This window comes from Anopheles bellator, chromosome X (assembly GCF_943735745.2).
Source record: "Anopheles bellator chromosome X, idAnoBellAS_SP24_06.2, whole genome shotgun sequence".
In the NCBI taxonomy this organism is placed as follows: Eukaryota; Metazoa; Arthropoda; class Insecta; order Diptera; family Culicidae; genus Anopheles; species Anopheles bellator.
This window is the reverse complement of record NC_071287.1, coordinates 5,937,173-5,951,994: the sequence shown is the minus strand read 5'-3', so window position 1 is coordinate 5,951,994 and position 14,822 is coordinate 5,937,173. Positions and strand designations below refer to the sequence as shown.

General features: G+C 50.1%; 1 protein-coding gene across 1 annotated transcript; it reads left to right on the top strand.

The window, feature by feature from the left end:
• The first annotated feature begins 2,295 nt into the window (after nucleotides 1-2,295).
• LOC131213379 (palmitoyltransferase ZDHHC8) lies at nucleotides 2,296-13,408 on the top strand. The gene is made up of 9 exons (XM_058207410.1): nucleotides 2,296-2,481; nucleotides 2,686-2,807; nucleotides 2,868-3,025; nucleotides 3,106-3,281; nucleotides 3,369-3,563; nucleotides 3,669-3,960; nucleotides 5,975-6,049; nucleotides 7,865-8,340; nucleotides 12,232-13,408. Exons 1-9 carry the CDS (start codon nucleotides 2,390-2,392, stop codon nucleotides 13,406-13,408), a joined length of 2,763 nt encoding a protein of 920 aa, XP_058063393.1. The 5' UTR covers nucleotides 2,296-2,389.
• Nucleotides 13,409-14,822: the final 1,414 nt, after the last annotated feature.

Genomic DNA, 14,822 nt, shown 5'->3' with positions numbered 1-14,822 from the left:
GGGCACGGGGACGTTGTTGTTGTTGTTCGCTTTTGTTGTTAGTAGCGATCAGAATTGACGTTTTCATCACGTTTTAAGAACTTGAGTATTGAGTTCTCCGATGCTCCGATCTTTGTTAAACCAAAATCGCCATTTTGAATTGTTTTATACCACTTAAAGCGCTACGATCTTCTAAAAACAAGTGCCCGACAAGCATTTGATGTGATTCCGAAGCAGTTTTCTACAAGAGGTAGCAGAAAAATAATAATCCCCGCCAAACGTCATTTTCAGGCACAAAACTCGACATGGTGGTCTAACCCTTTAAACCCTTTATGGGTTGCAAATTGAAACCATTTTTTTCGACCTGAAATGATGTCAAAACCAGGTAATGTTGCCAACACAGCAAAACTAGGAAATCCAAATTGACAGGTAGAGCCATCTGTTCATAAGTCTATTTTTCGAGGTAATTGTTATTCTAAAAGTTGCAGGCAGAGTTTGCAACGGTGTTTATTTGAGACAACCCGATCATCGGACCGCGGGGTTCCGTGTGCAGCAGAGCGACATCTGTCAGCAGCGCGTGTACGCGCCTGAGTGCCGTGGTGCGCGAGCTGGGCGAACGAACGGAACAGCGCGGCCGAACCGACCTTTCGGTGGTGGTGTGAACGAGAGCAAGCACGTCCAGTGGCCCGTCGAAGGTGCGTACGACGATACACACTCACCGCTCGGGGCGCGCATCATCACCCGATACGGAGCAGGCCGTGTCAGTGTGGCGGCCATTAAAATTTTTCTCGCTACATCCAGTGTTCCGTGTGGCAAACCAGAGCGGAACGACGACCGACCGACGGACAGCGTTGAGCGGTGGTGTGACCTGCAGCAGCAGCAGCAGAGCGTACGCGACAAAAGGGGCGAGCTAATTGTCGGGAAAAGGAACACGGGACAACGAATACAGCGATAGGGTTCGCGTGCTCTATTGGCCATCGAGCGAGTTTGCTGGCCACCCTGGCGGAAGTTCCTCGGGCGACCAATGTGTGTCTGTCTGCACAGCCGAAGGACCATTTAGCAAGGGTTAAAAACATCGTTGCTCAGCCGTGACGTGTGTGGAGTGTGCATGGAGCACCAGTCTACCCTTTTCTTTTGACACAGTGAGCGGTATAGAGTGGTGAAGGTGGACCCATGGTGTCCACCACGATGGTGTAGCTTCTCCGGGAGTCTGGAACTTCATTTGCGTCAACAAGAGCGCTAGGTTCGCGGGTGTAGGGAAGGGTGGTGATCGCGCAGTGGTGGGGAAGCTGGAAGTGTCTAACTCTGGCGGCAGCAGGGCACGTCCAAACCCGCAAGCATTTTGACCGAGCCGACGGTCCTACCGATATCAGTGCAGCAAGAAAGAGAAGGGTGTATGACACACATACACATACACGTGAACACACCCACACACAACAAGCCTGTCTGTGTCCCAACCTGAAGAGCCTAAGCTGCTGAGTGTGGAGAAGTCCGTGGTCACACCCGGGAATCCCCAACAGGCTACGGGTGGAAAGGCTCCCCCCGGGGTCTTCCTGCGTTGGTTGCGTGTCCCTTTTGGCTGCGGTCGATGGTGTGTGTCGGGTCTAGGTGTACACGACGAAAGGGCAAGCGCACGCGCGAATTTGCGCCCGTCGATTCTGTGCCGCTTTCTTCGGTTCACTTTCGCTCTAAATCGACGTCGTTGCGATCTGCCCGTTGCCCTTCTGTGGCTACGCCGGATAACGGAATCGGCCCAACGCACGGCCACGACAACAACGACGAGGCCTGCTGCCAGTAATGCCAATCGACCATCAACAAGCGTGGGCAGCTTCGTGCGGAACCGAAAAGTCCACACACGCATACCCGGTTGAAGCATCCTTTGCCTCCGGAACCAGTAGTAGTACATCACAGTTGCGGCGGACGGTGCGCGTTTAGGTGAGTTGGCGACCACTGGAACGTGCATCGCTTCCCAGTCAATTACGCCCGTAGTCCCCTGGTCCGAAGGGTCCCAGTCAAGTGCCGGGGGCTTCTAATCTCTCGCACTGCTAATGGCCCAGTCGCGGCCAGGTGCGCGGAAAGTAAAAAGAAAACACCACAATCAATCGCTGCACGCTGAATCAATCAACCACGACGACGACGGCGTAGATACGGTTCCGATAAGTATTGCAGCTAAGCCACACACTGGTGGTGTGTGGGTGTGGGTGCGAAATTTTACATTCCGGTATTCCGGGCACGGAATCGGATCATCGCAATACACGACTGACGCCCAGCGCCCCTTCTGTGCCGTAGGCAACAAGTAACAAGAGTAGCACAGCATCCTGACCATACGCGCCGACGAATCAACAGCTAGCTGACCCCGTCGCTGTCTTTGTACCGTGTACCGTGCACAGCACCGGGAACCTGCACCGAAATGCCGAAATGTGACGTAAAAACTAGATACATCCCAGCCACCTTCGCCTGGACGCTGCTGCTTAGCACCACCTTCCTGTTCTTCTGGTATCCGTGAGTAACACACACTCGATCCTAAGCTAAACACTTGTAACATCAACATGTTATTGGTTCAAGTCAGGAAGTCTTCCGCGTCATGCTAAAGCACACCCAGAAGATCATTCTTGGGAGGCAGGCATTGCGCTCCACCCGTCCATCGAATGTGCCGCAGCAGAAGAACCTAGTCTAATCGCAACTCGTTTGCCGGTTTCGTTCCAGATGTCGCCAGTACTACATTCATCGGCACCCTTGGGTGCCGGCGTACCAGGCAGTGATCACATTCTTCGTTATCGCTAACTTTACGCTCGCCACGTTCATGGACCCCGGTGTCATACCAAAAGGTGAGCAGCCAGGGGGAGGGGGAGAGACGCGAACCTTTCACTATCGCTTGCATCTTTCAGCCCCACCGGACGAGGACCGTGAGGACGAGTTTCGGGCGCCACTTTATAAGAACGCCGAGATCAATGGCATCACGGTGCGTATGAAGTGGTGTGTCACCTGCAAATTCTATCGCCCACCCCGTTGCTCGCACTGTTCCGTCTGCAACCACTGCATCGAGGTACCGCAATAGTAGCATATCCGATAGCTCCTGGTGGTTTGGTTTTACGACTTTTCGCTTTTTCTGTCATCATTCCACAGACGTTCGATCATCACTGTCCGTGGGTGAACAACTGTATTGGCCGGCGGAACTACCGGTTCTTCTTCTTCTTTCTCATCTCGCTCTCGGTGCATATGCTAAGCATCTTCTCGCTGTCACTGGTGTACGTGCTGCAAAAGGAGAAGGACAAGCTGACGGAAGTAGAGCCGATCGTAGCGTAAGCTATCTGAGTTGCGAAAAGCTTTGATTAGAGTATGTACTGACGTAAGTTCTTGGTTTGGTATGCATCGTGTCGGACTCGCAGCATGGTACTGATGGCCATCGTAACGTTGCTGGCGATCCCGATCTTCGGTCTCACTGGATTTCACATGGTGCTGGTATCGCGAGGCCGTACTACTAATGAGCAGGTGACCGGCAAGTTCAAGGGCGGCTACAATCCGTTTTCGCGCGGCTGCTGGAACAACTGCTGCTACACACAGTGCGGCCCCCAGTACCCTAGGTATGCTATCGATCACCATTCACAATCGGACCGGGCGGACAGATGGATGTAGGTTCAAACTAGACTACTCTACTGCTACTGCTTCTCTACCCCTATCATCTCTAGTCTATTGAAACCACAAAAGTATGCCGCGCGGCGTTCGAACAAAGATAATCAACCAATCAGCACCATCACCCATGACGCCGGCGGTGATTCTAGCGGTTCCAGCCACCGCCATGTCACGGGAGGGCCTTCACAGCAGCACCCACAGCACGGTCAGCATCAGCAACAGCCACAGGCCATGAGCCAGGGCGGTGGCGGCATCTATGATAATAATCGGCACACGCAGGTAAAAACTTATATGGATCATGGAAATGGTCACGGTATACGTACGGTTGGATCCAGTCATTACAGTAAGGTGCGTAGAATGTTTGGCTTCTATTTTGTTTTTGTTTTCATTATAATTGTATGTTATGTTAAGTCCCGTATGCCCCAATGTTTCTTCAACCTCCACCTCTCGAAAGCCCCAACCCCCAACCACCCACTCACTCTTTCAATTCGGTTACACTCCCGCTATTGTACTCGGGTGCCCCATTTGTGTTTGTGCGTCTATTCGGTGAATATGTGCCTATGCGGTGAGAAGCTGTGAGAGTTTACGTAGGGCAGGAAAAGGACACAAATTGTAGGAACCGTTCCATCATTGTCTCCCTGTGGTGATAGTATTCAAAATGATAAAGAACGCCACTTTGGAATACACAAATCGTTAGCAAACATTCTTGTTAGCGGATTGGCCCAACGCATCGACACACTTTGCCGGCTCGCCCGAAAGCACATTATATATTTACAAAAATTCAAAGTGCATACGTTCGTGCAGTTACGTGATACGCACAAGCAGCGCCAAGCGCCGAGATGCTCTTCAATGATTGAATAGTCGAGCGGGGTGCTGTATGCCTGTATGGATACACAAAACTAGGCGAAACCTAGTTTTGGGGGGTCGCAGTCAGTATTGTTGTTACTTGGGGTGCCAGTGTTTCTCCGCTGATTGATTGTAGATAAGTCCAGTTAGCACGCAAACGATGCATTGTCAACGCCAACGCGAAATTAGTTTTTGTTTTGTATTGTATAGTTTTGTTTTGCTTCTTCCGTTTTGGCACTTCTGTTTTTTGCTTATTTACTGTTTAAGTATATTTTTTAGTTTATAATGCGTCCTCTTTTCAAACGGCACTCGATTTGTTTATTTGGCTTATAATTTTGTGTATTCTTTGTTTTGTTTCTCTGTAATGTTTTCTTTCTTTTATTTTTACTGACCGCGTGATGGACCCTCTTCTTCACTAATCTGCTCCTCGCCCCACCTCCATCCCGCTCTCCTGCCATACATTATCCCTCCAACCCCTTAACTTTCTTTCTACCTACATTTCCTTCTACCATCTGCTCTTTCCGAACGAAATCACATCGTCATATCCCTTCATCATGTGTTGGGTTCTCGAACGTGCTCGCACGCACCATGCTCAGCTAACCGAGCGATAGAGACGCAGGGAGTAGGATGGACGCGAGATGCACTGGTTCAACTCCGATACCCGTGCACGACGTAGGGCTGTAAGCTAATTCAAAAGTATCGTCTCGAATTTTGTCAGAAGTAGTTTAGCATTTTCAGACTCACATTCCAATAGTTGTTAGCTGTGTTTGGTTGGAAGGATAGATAACAAACCTGTCGGTTGAGGCCCAATTTTGGCGTAGGCTCGGCTATCGCTGCCACTCACAACCGATCGGAATGAGTCAGGTGCTAGCTTAGAAAAGGTTAGACACTAACCCCGCTCAACGATAGGTCCTAGGTCCCCCAAGCTTGTGACTGATGTAGTTTGTCAGAGTTGTCCTTTCACCACCAGCAATCAATGGATCGACGATTGGGGCGGTTGGGCGTCAGCGCGGAAGTGAAACCGTCCGATTCCTTTGTAAGCGCGTGCGTGCGTGCGTGCGAGCGTGCGTGCGTGAAACCTAACATAACCGAAATACAACCTAGTTTTGATTTCCTTTTCCCATTGGCCCTTTAATTACCATTGTCCTTCGACCTACCATCCTCGGGACCGACATGCCACGGGGGGTTTTGGTTGGTTATTCTGTGGCGTAATGCGGAAAAAATTTTTTCAGGAAACCCCGCAGCCTTGCGCTATCACCGTTGGCACTACTTCACCTTAGTTTTGAGGGTGCGCTTTCTGCTCGCACGTCTAGCCTTACTAACTCACTACCTACTTAGCTATTCAATCGCGGTTGTTGCGAACTCTGTGAACAATCAGCAACAACGGCTGGGAAATACTTCTACTAATCATATCTTTTCCCTTCCGTTTTCGACCTCTTCGTTCCTCGCCGAACGTACGCACTAACATACACCCACACACACAAATGCACATCCTTGCTTCCTCTGGCGGGCCCAGTGTGCATCGAACTGCGCTCATCTCGCCCACTCTCGCTCTGTTTCACCCCAGATCTTGGCGCATGGCACCAACGAGGTAATGTTCCCCATTTTGCAACGTTCCTCCTGTTGCTTCGCAGTACTTCCTGTTGCTTCCTGTTACTTTCCAGAGGAACGTCGCTGAATTCGTTGTGTTTGCTTGTGCGCGTGTACATGTGTATGAGAATTTGTTTCCATTTTTGGTTGGTGTGTTATTGTTTAGGCATGCGTGTGCTTATTTCGATAATCTGGGGCGATAATTTGGGCCGTTTCCGTTTGCTTGTTGAGCCAATCGCCAACTTTGGCCTTTTATCAACCATTTGCTTTGCCTGCGAAATTTTGCTGCTTATCTGCTTGGTGGGCTGGTCCGAGAGGAGACTAACATTACTTAGAGTAATTCGCGATTCGCACCGATAGAACTATTGACTGTTGTTGGCCCTGCCGTTGCTTCCGTTTCGCCAGACGTTTCCGCCAGTTGATGTACAAACCCAAAGTACGACTTTATTTCACGCCTTCAATATCTGCAACATTCGCAACGTTTTGCCGAACTCCTGGTTCTGATTTTGTAGAACAGGCCAAAATGTAGTGTATGGTCGGTCTCCTGACACCGGCGCAAAATGTTCGACCTCTCGTGATCTCCGTGAACAATCGGCGTCCGCGTGCTAATTACGACGAGGGCAAGACAAGAGGGCGACCGATTTAACAATGCGGTCCGCCAAACAAGACATTGTCACAAAAAAGACGCACGTACATAGAATCGTTTGCAGAGCATAGTTCCTGAACGCTTAGTGTTTGCGCTTTGGGCAAAAATGTTCTTGGTAAAACTTCCCCAACCAGTGCAGTGTGCACAGTAGCACTTTATCTATCTTTCATATAAACAAAAGTAAAAACCTCGGTGTCCGTGAATCCGCGTAAGTCACTGTATGTTAGTAGAACATCGAGTTGCCGCGCCGTTTGCTTGGTAAAATGGTAGAGGAAGACGGTACGGTGGGAAACTGCACCATTTGACATTGGGTTTCTGGTTTCCTCGGGCCACTTCAATCCACATCACCTGCCCAATTTCAGTTCGGCTGATGGGCAGTGTCTGGAGCAGTCTGCTGAAGGTTGCTCCCGTTGTGTCCAGACAAAACAAAGTAAAACCCCAAAGATAAAAAAAAACGCATGGCGGACCCTACGAAAAGGTAAGTTTCTCTGTTCAATGCTACATTGTCAGTACGCCGAACCCGGAACGTTTGTTTGCCATGATGTCCTTGGTGTGTGTCTGTAGCAACATTCACTGTTCATCTCACCAACTTACCAGTTCCCCCTCCGTATTTTGTGTCGTTAGACGTTAACGGACGCTAGGATGCTGGATTGTGTTTCTTGTCCGTATTAGCACCTGCTCGCTAGAAAGGCTCTGTCATGTGGGACCTTCTATGCTCACTACACTTCGGCTGTCTAGCTGTTGGTTGCCTAGTAGTAGTTGTAGTTCAGCCTAACGGATCGACCTTGGGCCGGATCTGAGGACGACACAGTAGGCGGGAAGGAGAGTGGAGGGGGTAGAATGAACGGAGATAAAAAAGGTTAATGGAGGGAGCAAAAACGAGAGAGGCAAGAGAGAGAGAGAGAGTGAGAAGAACCTGCAGATCATTGTCACCCGCCCAGACCGCCCATTGATGAAACCATTGATCGAATTATTTTTTCGCGTTTCTATGTCTTTTTTCCAACCGCGCCCCTTTCACCTTCCCCTCGCAACCACACCCAACACCACCTGTCATCCTTTGCTGTTCGTGAAAAAACTACATCTATCACATGCTGTCATATCTGTATCCCGTTACCTTCCCTCTCAACCCTGTGCCCCCCCCGCCACGATCCGCCACTGAACTCTACGCAGCTATCGCCGGGCCGTGAGTGCTCCGACATCGACATGGAACCGCAGGCGTCGCAGAGCCGGGACTGCGAGCCAACGCCCCCGTTGCAGCGCCACGGTTCGAAGAGCAACTTCTTCCTGCCCCCGCTAGACGGCGGCGGTGCGTGCATGGCCGGGGGTGGCGGCAACGGCGGAGACTCCCCTCGCCAGCAGCAGCAGCAGCACATACGAATGTACCATCCCCGGCACAGCCCGCACCCCCGGCAGCGTGGTCTCGATTCGACCCGCAGCTTCACCCCGGAGGGTCTGTCGCCCGATCAACCGACGGGACTGCCACCAATCATCACGATGCAGTCCCAGCAGCAGCAGCAGCAGCAGCAGTCCGGCGGAAGCGGTTCACGTGGCGTGGGACCCTCGTCCGTCGCGACGCCAACGATGCAGCAGCGCATCAAGGCACTCGGTGTAGCGACGCCACTCGCCATGTCTAGTCCGGTACGGCGGTAAGTACAGTCTGCGAGAGGGGTGCCGGGAGGGGTTGTTAGTCGGTCGGGCCGACGAGACAGTGGACAGGTTTATTTTTAGGTCCACCCGCCCAGGTCCCCGCCCCACATCCTTGCCCCGTGCCCTCCCACCCACATACATAACGCAATCACCGCATAGTCAGTCAGGTTGGTTCGAACCAGCGAGCCCACGCGATCCTACGCGTAAATCTCATGCACCCTGGCCATCCTGTTGTCCTGTCGAGACGTTCCGAGTTGTCCCCGAGATGATGCCTCCCCGGGGTGCGTTGTGGCGAGAGCAAAACCGCAAATCCCCCCACGTCTGGTGAGATTCACGCAGACCCAAAAAAAGGCCATCATGCGCCCCCCCTTGAGCACAAAATGCCCGCCCTCGACGCCCCGTTTGCTTATCGTTTTTCACTCGTTACTTTCCGTTCCGTTCCGTGCTGCTTCTTCCGCTTGTGGGTGCTTCACATTTGGACCACCACCGTAAATGGACACATAGGTGGACCTGAGGTTGCGGCGCAGCGCTGGAGCAATGTATCGCCATCGCCATGAATCCTCGGCCGGAAAGTCCTCGGCCAGCATCAGTGATCGTAACGAGCGCATCCCATGATCGAGTCGCACGTCGCTCCCTAGTTCACTATATACGTGCATACACTTCATTCGTTCATACATGCATAGATACATATGTGACAACCCTGAACAATCACTGCAACTGGCACTTGCACCTACTCTACACAGCCCCCCTGCAGATGGGGCCATCACTTGAAAACGGTTGCGCCTCAAACCGTCGGTGTGTTGAAGGTATCGGTCGCTCGTTATTAGCACAAAGGCAATCCCAACAATCAAAAAGGAACTACATTGGTATCCAAACACACGCACCCCTTTTCTTACATATTTTATTTATACATAAACACGCACGAGCGCACGCAATGCATCCTGCAGCGACAGAGACGTATGCGGCGATCGATCTGCTCGCCGGCCAAAGCCCTCATTCGCCGCTGCAGCACCACTCGGGTTAAGTACCAGTACCAGCACCACCACCAAGCAACCATTCTCCATTCGGCACCGTACACAGTGCGCGTTGTCCTTGGGTTGGTTTGTGCGTCTTGGCAGCATCGAGAATGTCATCGGGCAACGTTGTGGCGTTAGTGTCGTTGTCTTGCGTACTGTTTGGTTAGCTTTTGGTTGCTAGACATTAGATGGCTAGTGTTTTTTGTTTGTTTCGTTTCCGTTACTCGTCGCCTCTCACTCCATTTACTTACTACACTGCATTTCATAATGATAGCTTCACCCGTTTTTTCCGACTGAGGCTAAGATAAAGCGCTGAACCTATTTTTCGTCGATGAGGAATCAATTAGTTTTGCAAAAGAAATAATATCCATTGTTTGGTTTTCCGAAATGAAAATTATTTTGACTTAGGGAGCCAAAAAACTGTAAAACGGCTGTTTCCAAATCATAGCTTCATTATTTATTATTTAAGAAAATATGGCCACCCAGTAAAAATGAATGAAAATTATGATGTTTTAACAATCGCTGGCCTCTCCACTGCGGTTTATTACTTGAAATATACGTTTTGGCATACTTTCGGATAGGTTCTTTAGCACGTTCATCGACAGGGAACGCCAACCATTTCAAATCGCCACTTCAATCGTCTGTATGTTTTCGTACTGCTTGCAATTCGCATAGATCTGTCGAACTGGAATTCCCCAAACATTCTCAATAGGGTTAAGATCTGGAGAAACAGCCGGCCAGGTCATTAAATTTACTCCCAAATGTTCCAAGTAAGTTTTTGTTGCCCTACTTGCATCGACAGTTGCATTATCCTGCTGGAAAATTAGCTGATGGTGGTTGAAACGATGCAGCTATGGCTTCAAATTACTCTCCAGAATGTCCATGTACCCTTCACTGTTCATTCGTGAGGGAACAATTGTTAAATTACATTAAGCTTGGCTGTTAAACGCACCCCATATGATATGGGAACCTCCGCCATAATTCTGTCGTCTAATAAAACGAGGTTCCCGTCTCAAATCTCGCCAGTAGTGGCAAAAACCATCCGGCCCATCAAGATTGAATTTCTTTTCGTCACTCCAAACGACCTGAACTTAAAAAAAACTCAAATGTTGGAAAACTCAATGTATATATAATTCCATTCATCTTTCCATGACATATGCTCGTTCGCAAATTGTGATCTTGCTGCTTTGTGGTGTGTCTTGATTGCTGGAATTTTTCTCATTAATTCTCTGACAATGCTTACAGAGGCACTAAGAGTTCTCCAGATTGTCGCATAGCCAACAGTCATGAGCATTTCTTAATACGCCGACAACTTTTCGTAGTGTTAGACGGAGCTTTAACTACTCTTCGTTCATCTCGAGGGTTGAGTAGTTTTGGCCGTCCAGATGACTTCCGAGTGCCATATTCCGATGGATTTTTCAAGTAATTATTTACAACCCTTGGAGATCGTTTTAGTAATGAGGCTATTTCACGATTTGACTTCCCAACACTATGGTACGCTTCAATTTTCACTTTTTCGCCTTCTCCTAATGGAGTTCCGCGATCCAATTTTGAACAAAATGGCCAATTGACTACAGGAAAATTACGAAACTACTGACATTAAAAAGCTCAGTTTCTTAACAATTCAATTAATGTTAGTATGATTGGACTAGAACTGACTTTTACCAGTGATGCTATCATTTGGAAACAGCCGTTTTATCGTTTTTTTGGCTCCCTAAGTCAAAATAATTTTTATTTCGGAAAACCAACAATGGATATCATTTCTTTTGCAAAACTAATTGATTCCTCATCTACGAAAAATAGGTTCTGCGCTTTACCTTAGCCTCAGTCTGAAAAAACGGGTGAGGCTATCATTATGAAAAGCAGTGTACGTACGATACGATAGATGTGTGCCTGTTATAGTGGCCTTTTCCTTACCGTTGACTTGACTTATCGTCGCCATTGTGGCGCCTGTCTTGGGTTCTATCTACAACGGCGACTAAAGCCCCCTACCCCGCAACACCTCTGGTGTGCTGTTCGTCCTAACTATTTGCAAGTATGCAAGCCTGAAGGTAATCGTTTTTTTTTGGTCGGAGATCGTTTTCGATGTGACGAAAATTACCTTAACATTGTCATTTGATAGCTTCAATTATTTCGTATTTTGCCTCAGTCAAAGTGAAACATGATCATTCTGCCAGTGTATGGGAAAACTTTGCCCGATTAGTGACCATAACGTTACATCTAGTCCATAGCCAATCCATGCCTCCTTTTGCACTCTGTCGTGATAAGCCGTAATCCTTAGATGGCGGTCAATTGCGATGCTAATTTTTCGAAACATAAACTCCGCAATTGGGGGCCCCTTTGCGCCAACCCCATAACAGTTACTGACTGATTTGAGTATTTTTGCGTTTTTAGTTAATCGCTCGTTTTGTTGTTCGTTTTGGACACCGTGGCACAAGAGGCAGGGCACGACTCTTAAACTTGCATGCTAGCGAAGCATCGCCATATGATTCGTGCCATGTGATGGAAGCTAACAGAAGATTCTCGCCATTCACTCTGGGCCAAGAAATCTGAACCGCATCTTTCTGGGATCCTCTTTCCCCAATATGCATTACTGTTTATGGTTTATGGCTACTGATTTACTGTTCCTTGCGTTTAAAAATTTTGCAGTAAGCTTTTTATGGTTGGCTCATTGAAAAAAAAAAATATTTAAAAGATGTTTGACCATTGAATGCTACTTTTCGCGCTAGGCTCCCTCAGACGTGCTAGGCTACGTGGTAGGCAGTTGTCGCATTTGTTTGTCGGTGGTTGGTGGTGCGTTCTCTGAATTTAAATTGTTGACGTTTGGCTTCTTGTCTTCTTTTTTGTTCTCGCCAATTATTCCGTCCATGACAGGTCCAACCCAGGTACGCCGACGCAACCGAGACGGCCCGAGTTCATCAGCGTTGGGCAAGCAACGGCGTCGCAACAACAGCAACAGCAGCAGCCACTCGTGGGGGGCAGCAACGGCATCTCCGGCAGCTATTATGATTTCCCGCTGCAACAGCAGCAGCAGCAGCAACAGCAATCGCCGCCGATGGTGCTGCACCAGACGTCGGGACTACCACCACATCACCCGTTTCACCAGCAGTACCCGATGGCCCACCACAATGGCGGGCTAGCGGGTGGCGGCCAGCAGCAGCAGCAGCAGCAGTCTGTGGTGCCACCGCAACAGCAACAACAACCTCGTGGCGCATCCGTGGTTTACCACCACGGTAGCCCGCAGCGTCGCTATCTGTCCGAGGGTGAGCTCGTTCGGCAGGGTGCGGAACTGTCCTATGCACGAAACAACCAGACGTCGGACAACATCCGCGAACTGGCGGGTAGCCCGCAGCGGGGCGTCTACCTGTGGAAGGACACGTCTCCCGGTTTCAGCCAAACCTCGGGCGGTACTGGAGGCGGCCCACCGCCCGTCCTCGGCACTCAGTCGGTGTACCAGAACACTCCCAGTCCCACCAGCGTTCCCCAGCACCATCTGCAGCAGCAGCAACAGCAGCAGCAACAGATGGCCTCCTTCGGTACGGTGAGCGCCACCCGCTACCAGCTGCAGCAACAGCAACAGCAGCAGCAGCAAAGCGCACTCGCCAACAGCATGGTCTACCATCCGGCTCTACGTGGCGGTGTGCCCGTGTTTCCTCCCCAGCCACCGCCCAGCAGCACCGTCGGTGGTGTGTCTGTAGGCAATGGACCAGGCGGGACACCCGGCGTGGTCAGCGGAACTCAGGCACCGTCCCCGTCGATCAAGCGCAAGGCCGATGTCCTTCGTCCCACGCGGCCGATGTCGTTTGTGCGGGCGCTCGAGATGACCGACTCCATGGAGATGACGGCGGTGGCACCGGGCGGTGCCGTTCTCGGCGACGGCCTGACGACGTCCGGTGCGATGATCTCCTCCCTGCAGCATCCCGGTGGTCCCGGTGGCGTTCAACAGCCCGGCGGTCCAGCGGGTCCCGGTGGTCTGCGTGGGGGCAACATTCCCACTCCGCCCGATCAGCGGACCAGCGTGTACGACATGAACTACGAAATATCGGTGTAAAAGGCTCCAGTCGACGTCGACGGGAGTAACTGTGTATAGGGTGTATACAAAATCGCGGGTATGGATCTTAGTCCGGCTACTTGAATCGTGGCGCTGCTGCTGCTGATGGCGACGATCGGTCAAAGAAAGCTAGCAGACCGATGTTTTTGCGAGGATAAGCACGCAGCCAACCGAGCCCACGTCATCACATCCCTCCAATGGCTTTCGTTCTCTCTGCTTTTATCGCCTCTCCTGTACCTCTGCACTGAAGATACTTCCCCAACTCGGTGAACATTTCTGAAGAATTGCACGATTCTTCTTGTCGATGCTGAAATACTTCAGAGCGCTCCAATCGCGTAGTCTGTGTGGACCTACGGTTTTTGCGAAGTATGTTCTGTTTGCTTTCTGTATTTCTTTTTCTACCTCTCGGTTAGTTTCGTTTCGTTCTCGACTGAACATAATTCGACCCAGTGTCGATGTACAAACTCGCACGTGTCACATTAGCTGTAGGCTAGCTGTAACGTCCAGAACACCCTCCCCACCACCCCCCCCCCCCGCCCCTCCACCCCCCCCCCGCCGTGTTCTCTGCGATAGTCTCCTGCAGTCTGCCAGCAGATATGCATGTCCGGTGCATCACGGGGTTTTCAGGGTTCAGGGTCCTTGGTGTTGGCGTGCGAAGAACCGAATCAGTTGTCGTCAGACAACCATGCAATGGGAACAGCCAACTCTAATGTGCCCAAATTCTTTTGCTATTACGTGTATAGTCATTTTACATTTATACTATAAGTACTATATATTGGAGGTAGGAGGTATATACCATTAAAAAAGGAGGCAGAAGGAGGAGAAACTGTGTAGAGTACCGTCTCGAGCCCTGTGTGCACTTATTTATCACATCATTATCATACTTACTGACACGCACCGTTCAGACTGACCTGCATCGCCCACAGTGCGTTCTTAATTCCGTTTGTTTCCCGAACGGTTCGTGGATTGCAGTTGAACGCAGTACCATCCGCAGTACGTACGCATCGTTAAGTTGTTGTTATCTAGTTTTTAAGAACTTTGCATACTGCTCCAGTCTACACTTCCACCCGCTTTGTTGTTCACACCAGTTAATTTTCAAAGCGAAAATCCTGGTTAGCTAGCTTGTTTATCGTGAACTTCCTTTTTACTCTAACTTTTTTCATCCAGCCTTCGAAACCCCGCACACACACAATAATGCACTTACTGTGGCTCACTCAAGCAGCTAGCAGCTCATTGCAAGATGTTTTCGAGAAGCAAACGTAAACCAAATGCGAAAACGACCGGGCAAACGGCAGGTGAAAGGGGGTTAGAGAGAAAATGCAATAGACAGAAAAGGTGAAAGGATGAGGGGATGAGGTGATAGTGATGGGGAAGGGGAAAACAGAAAGAACGAAAGAGTGGAAAAATAAGGAAC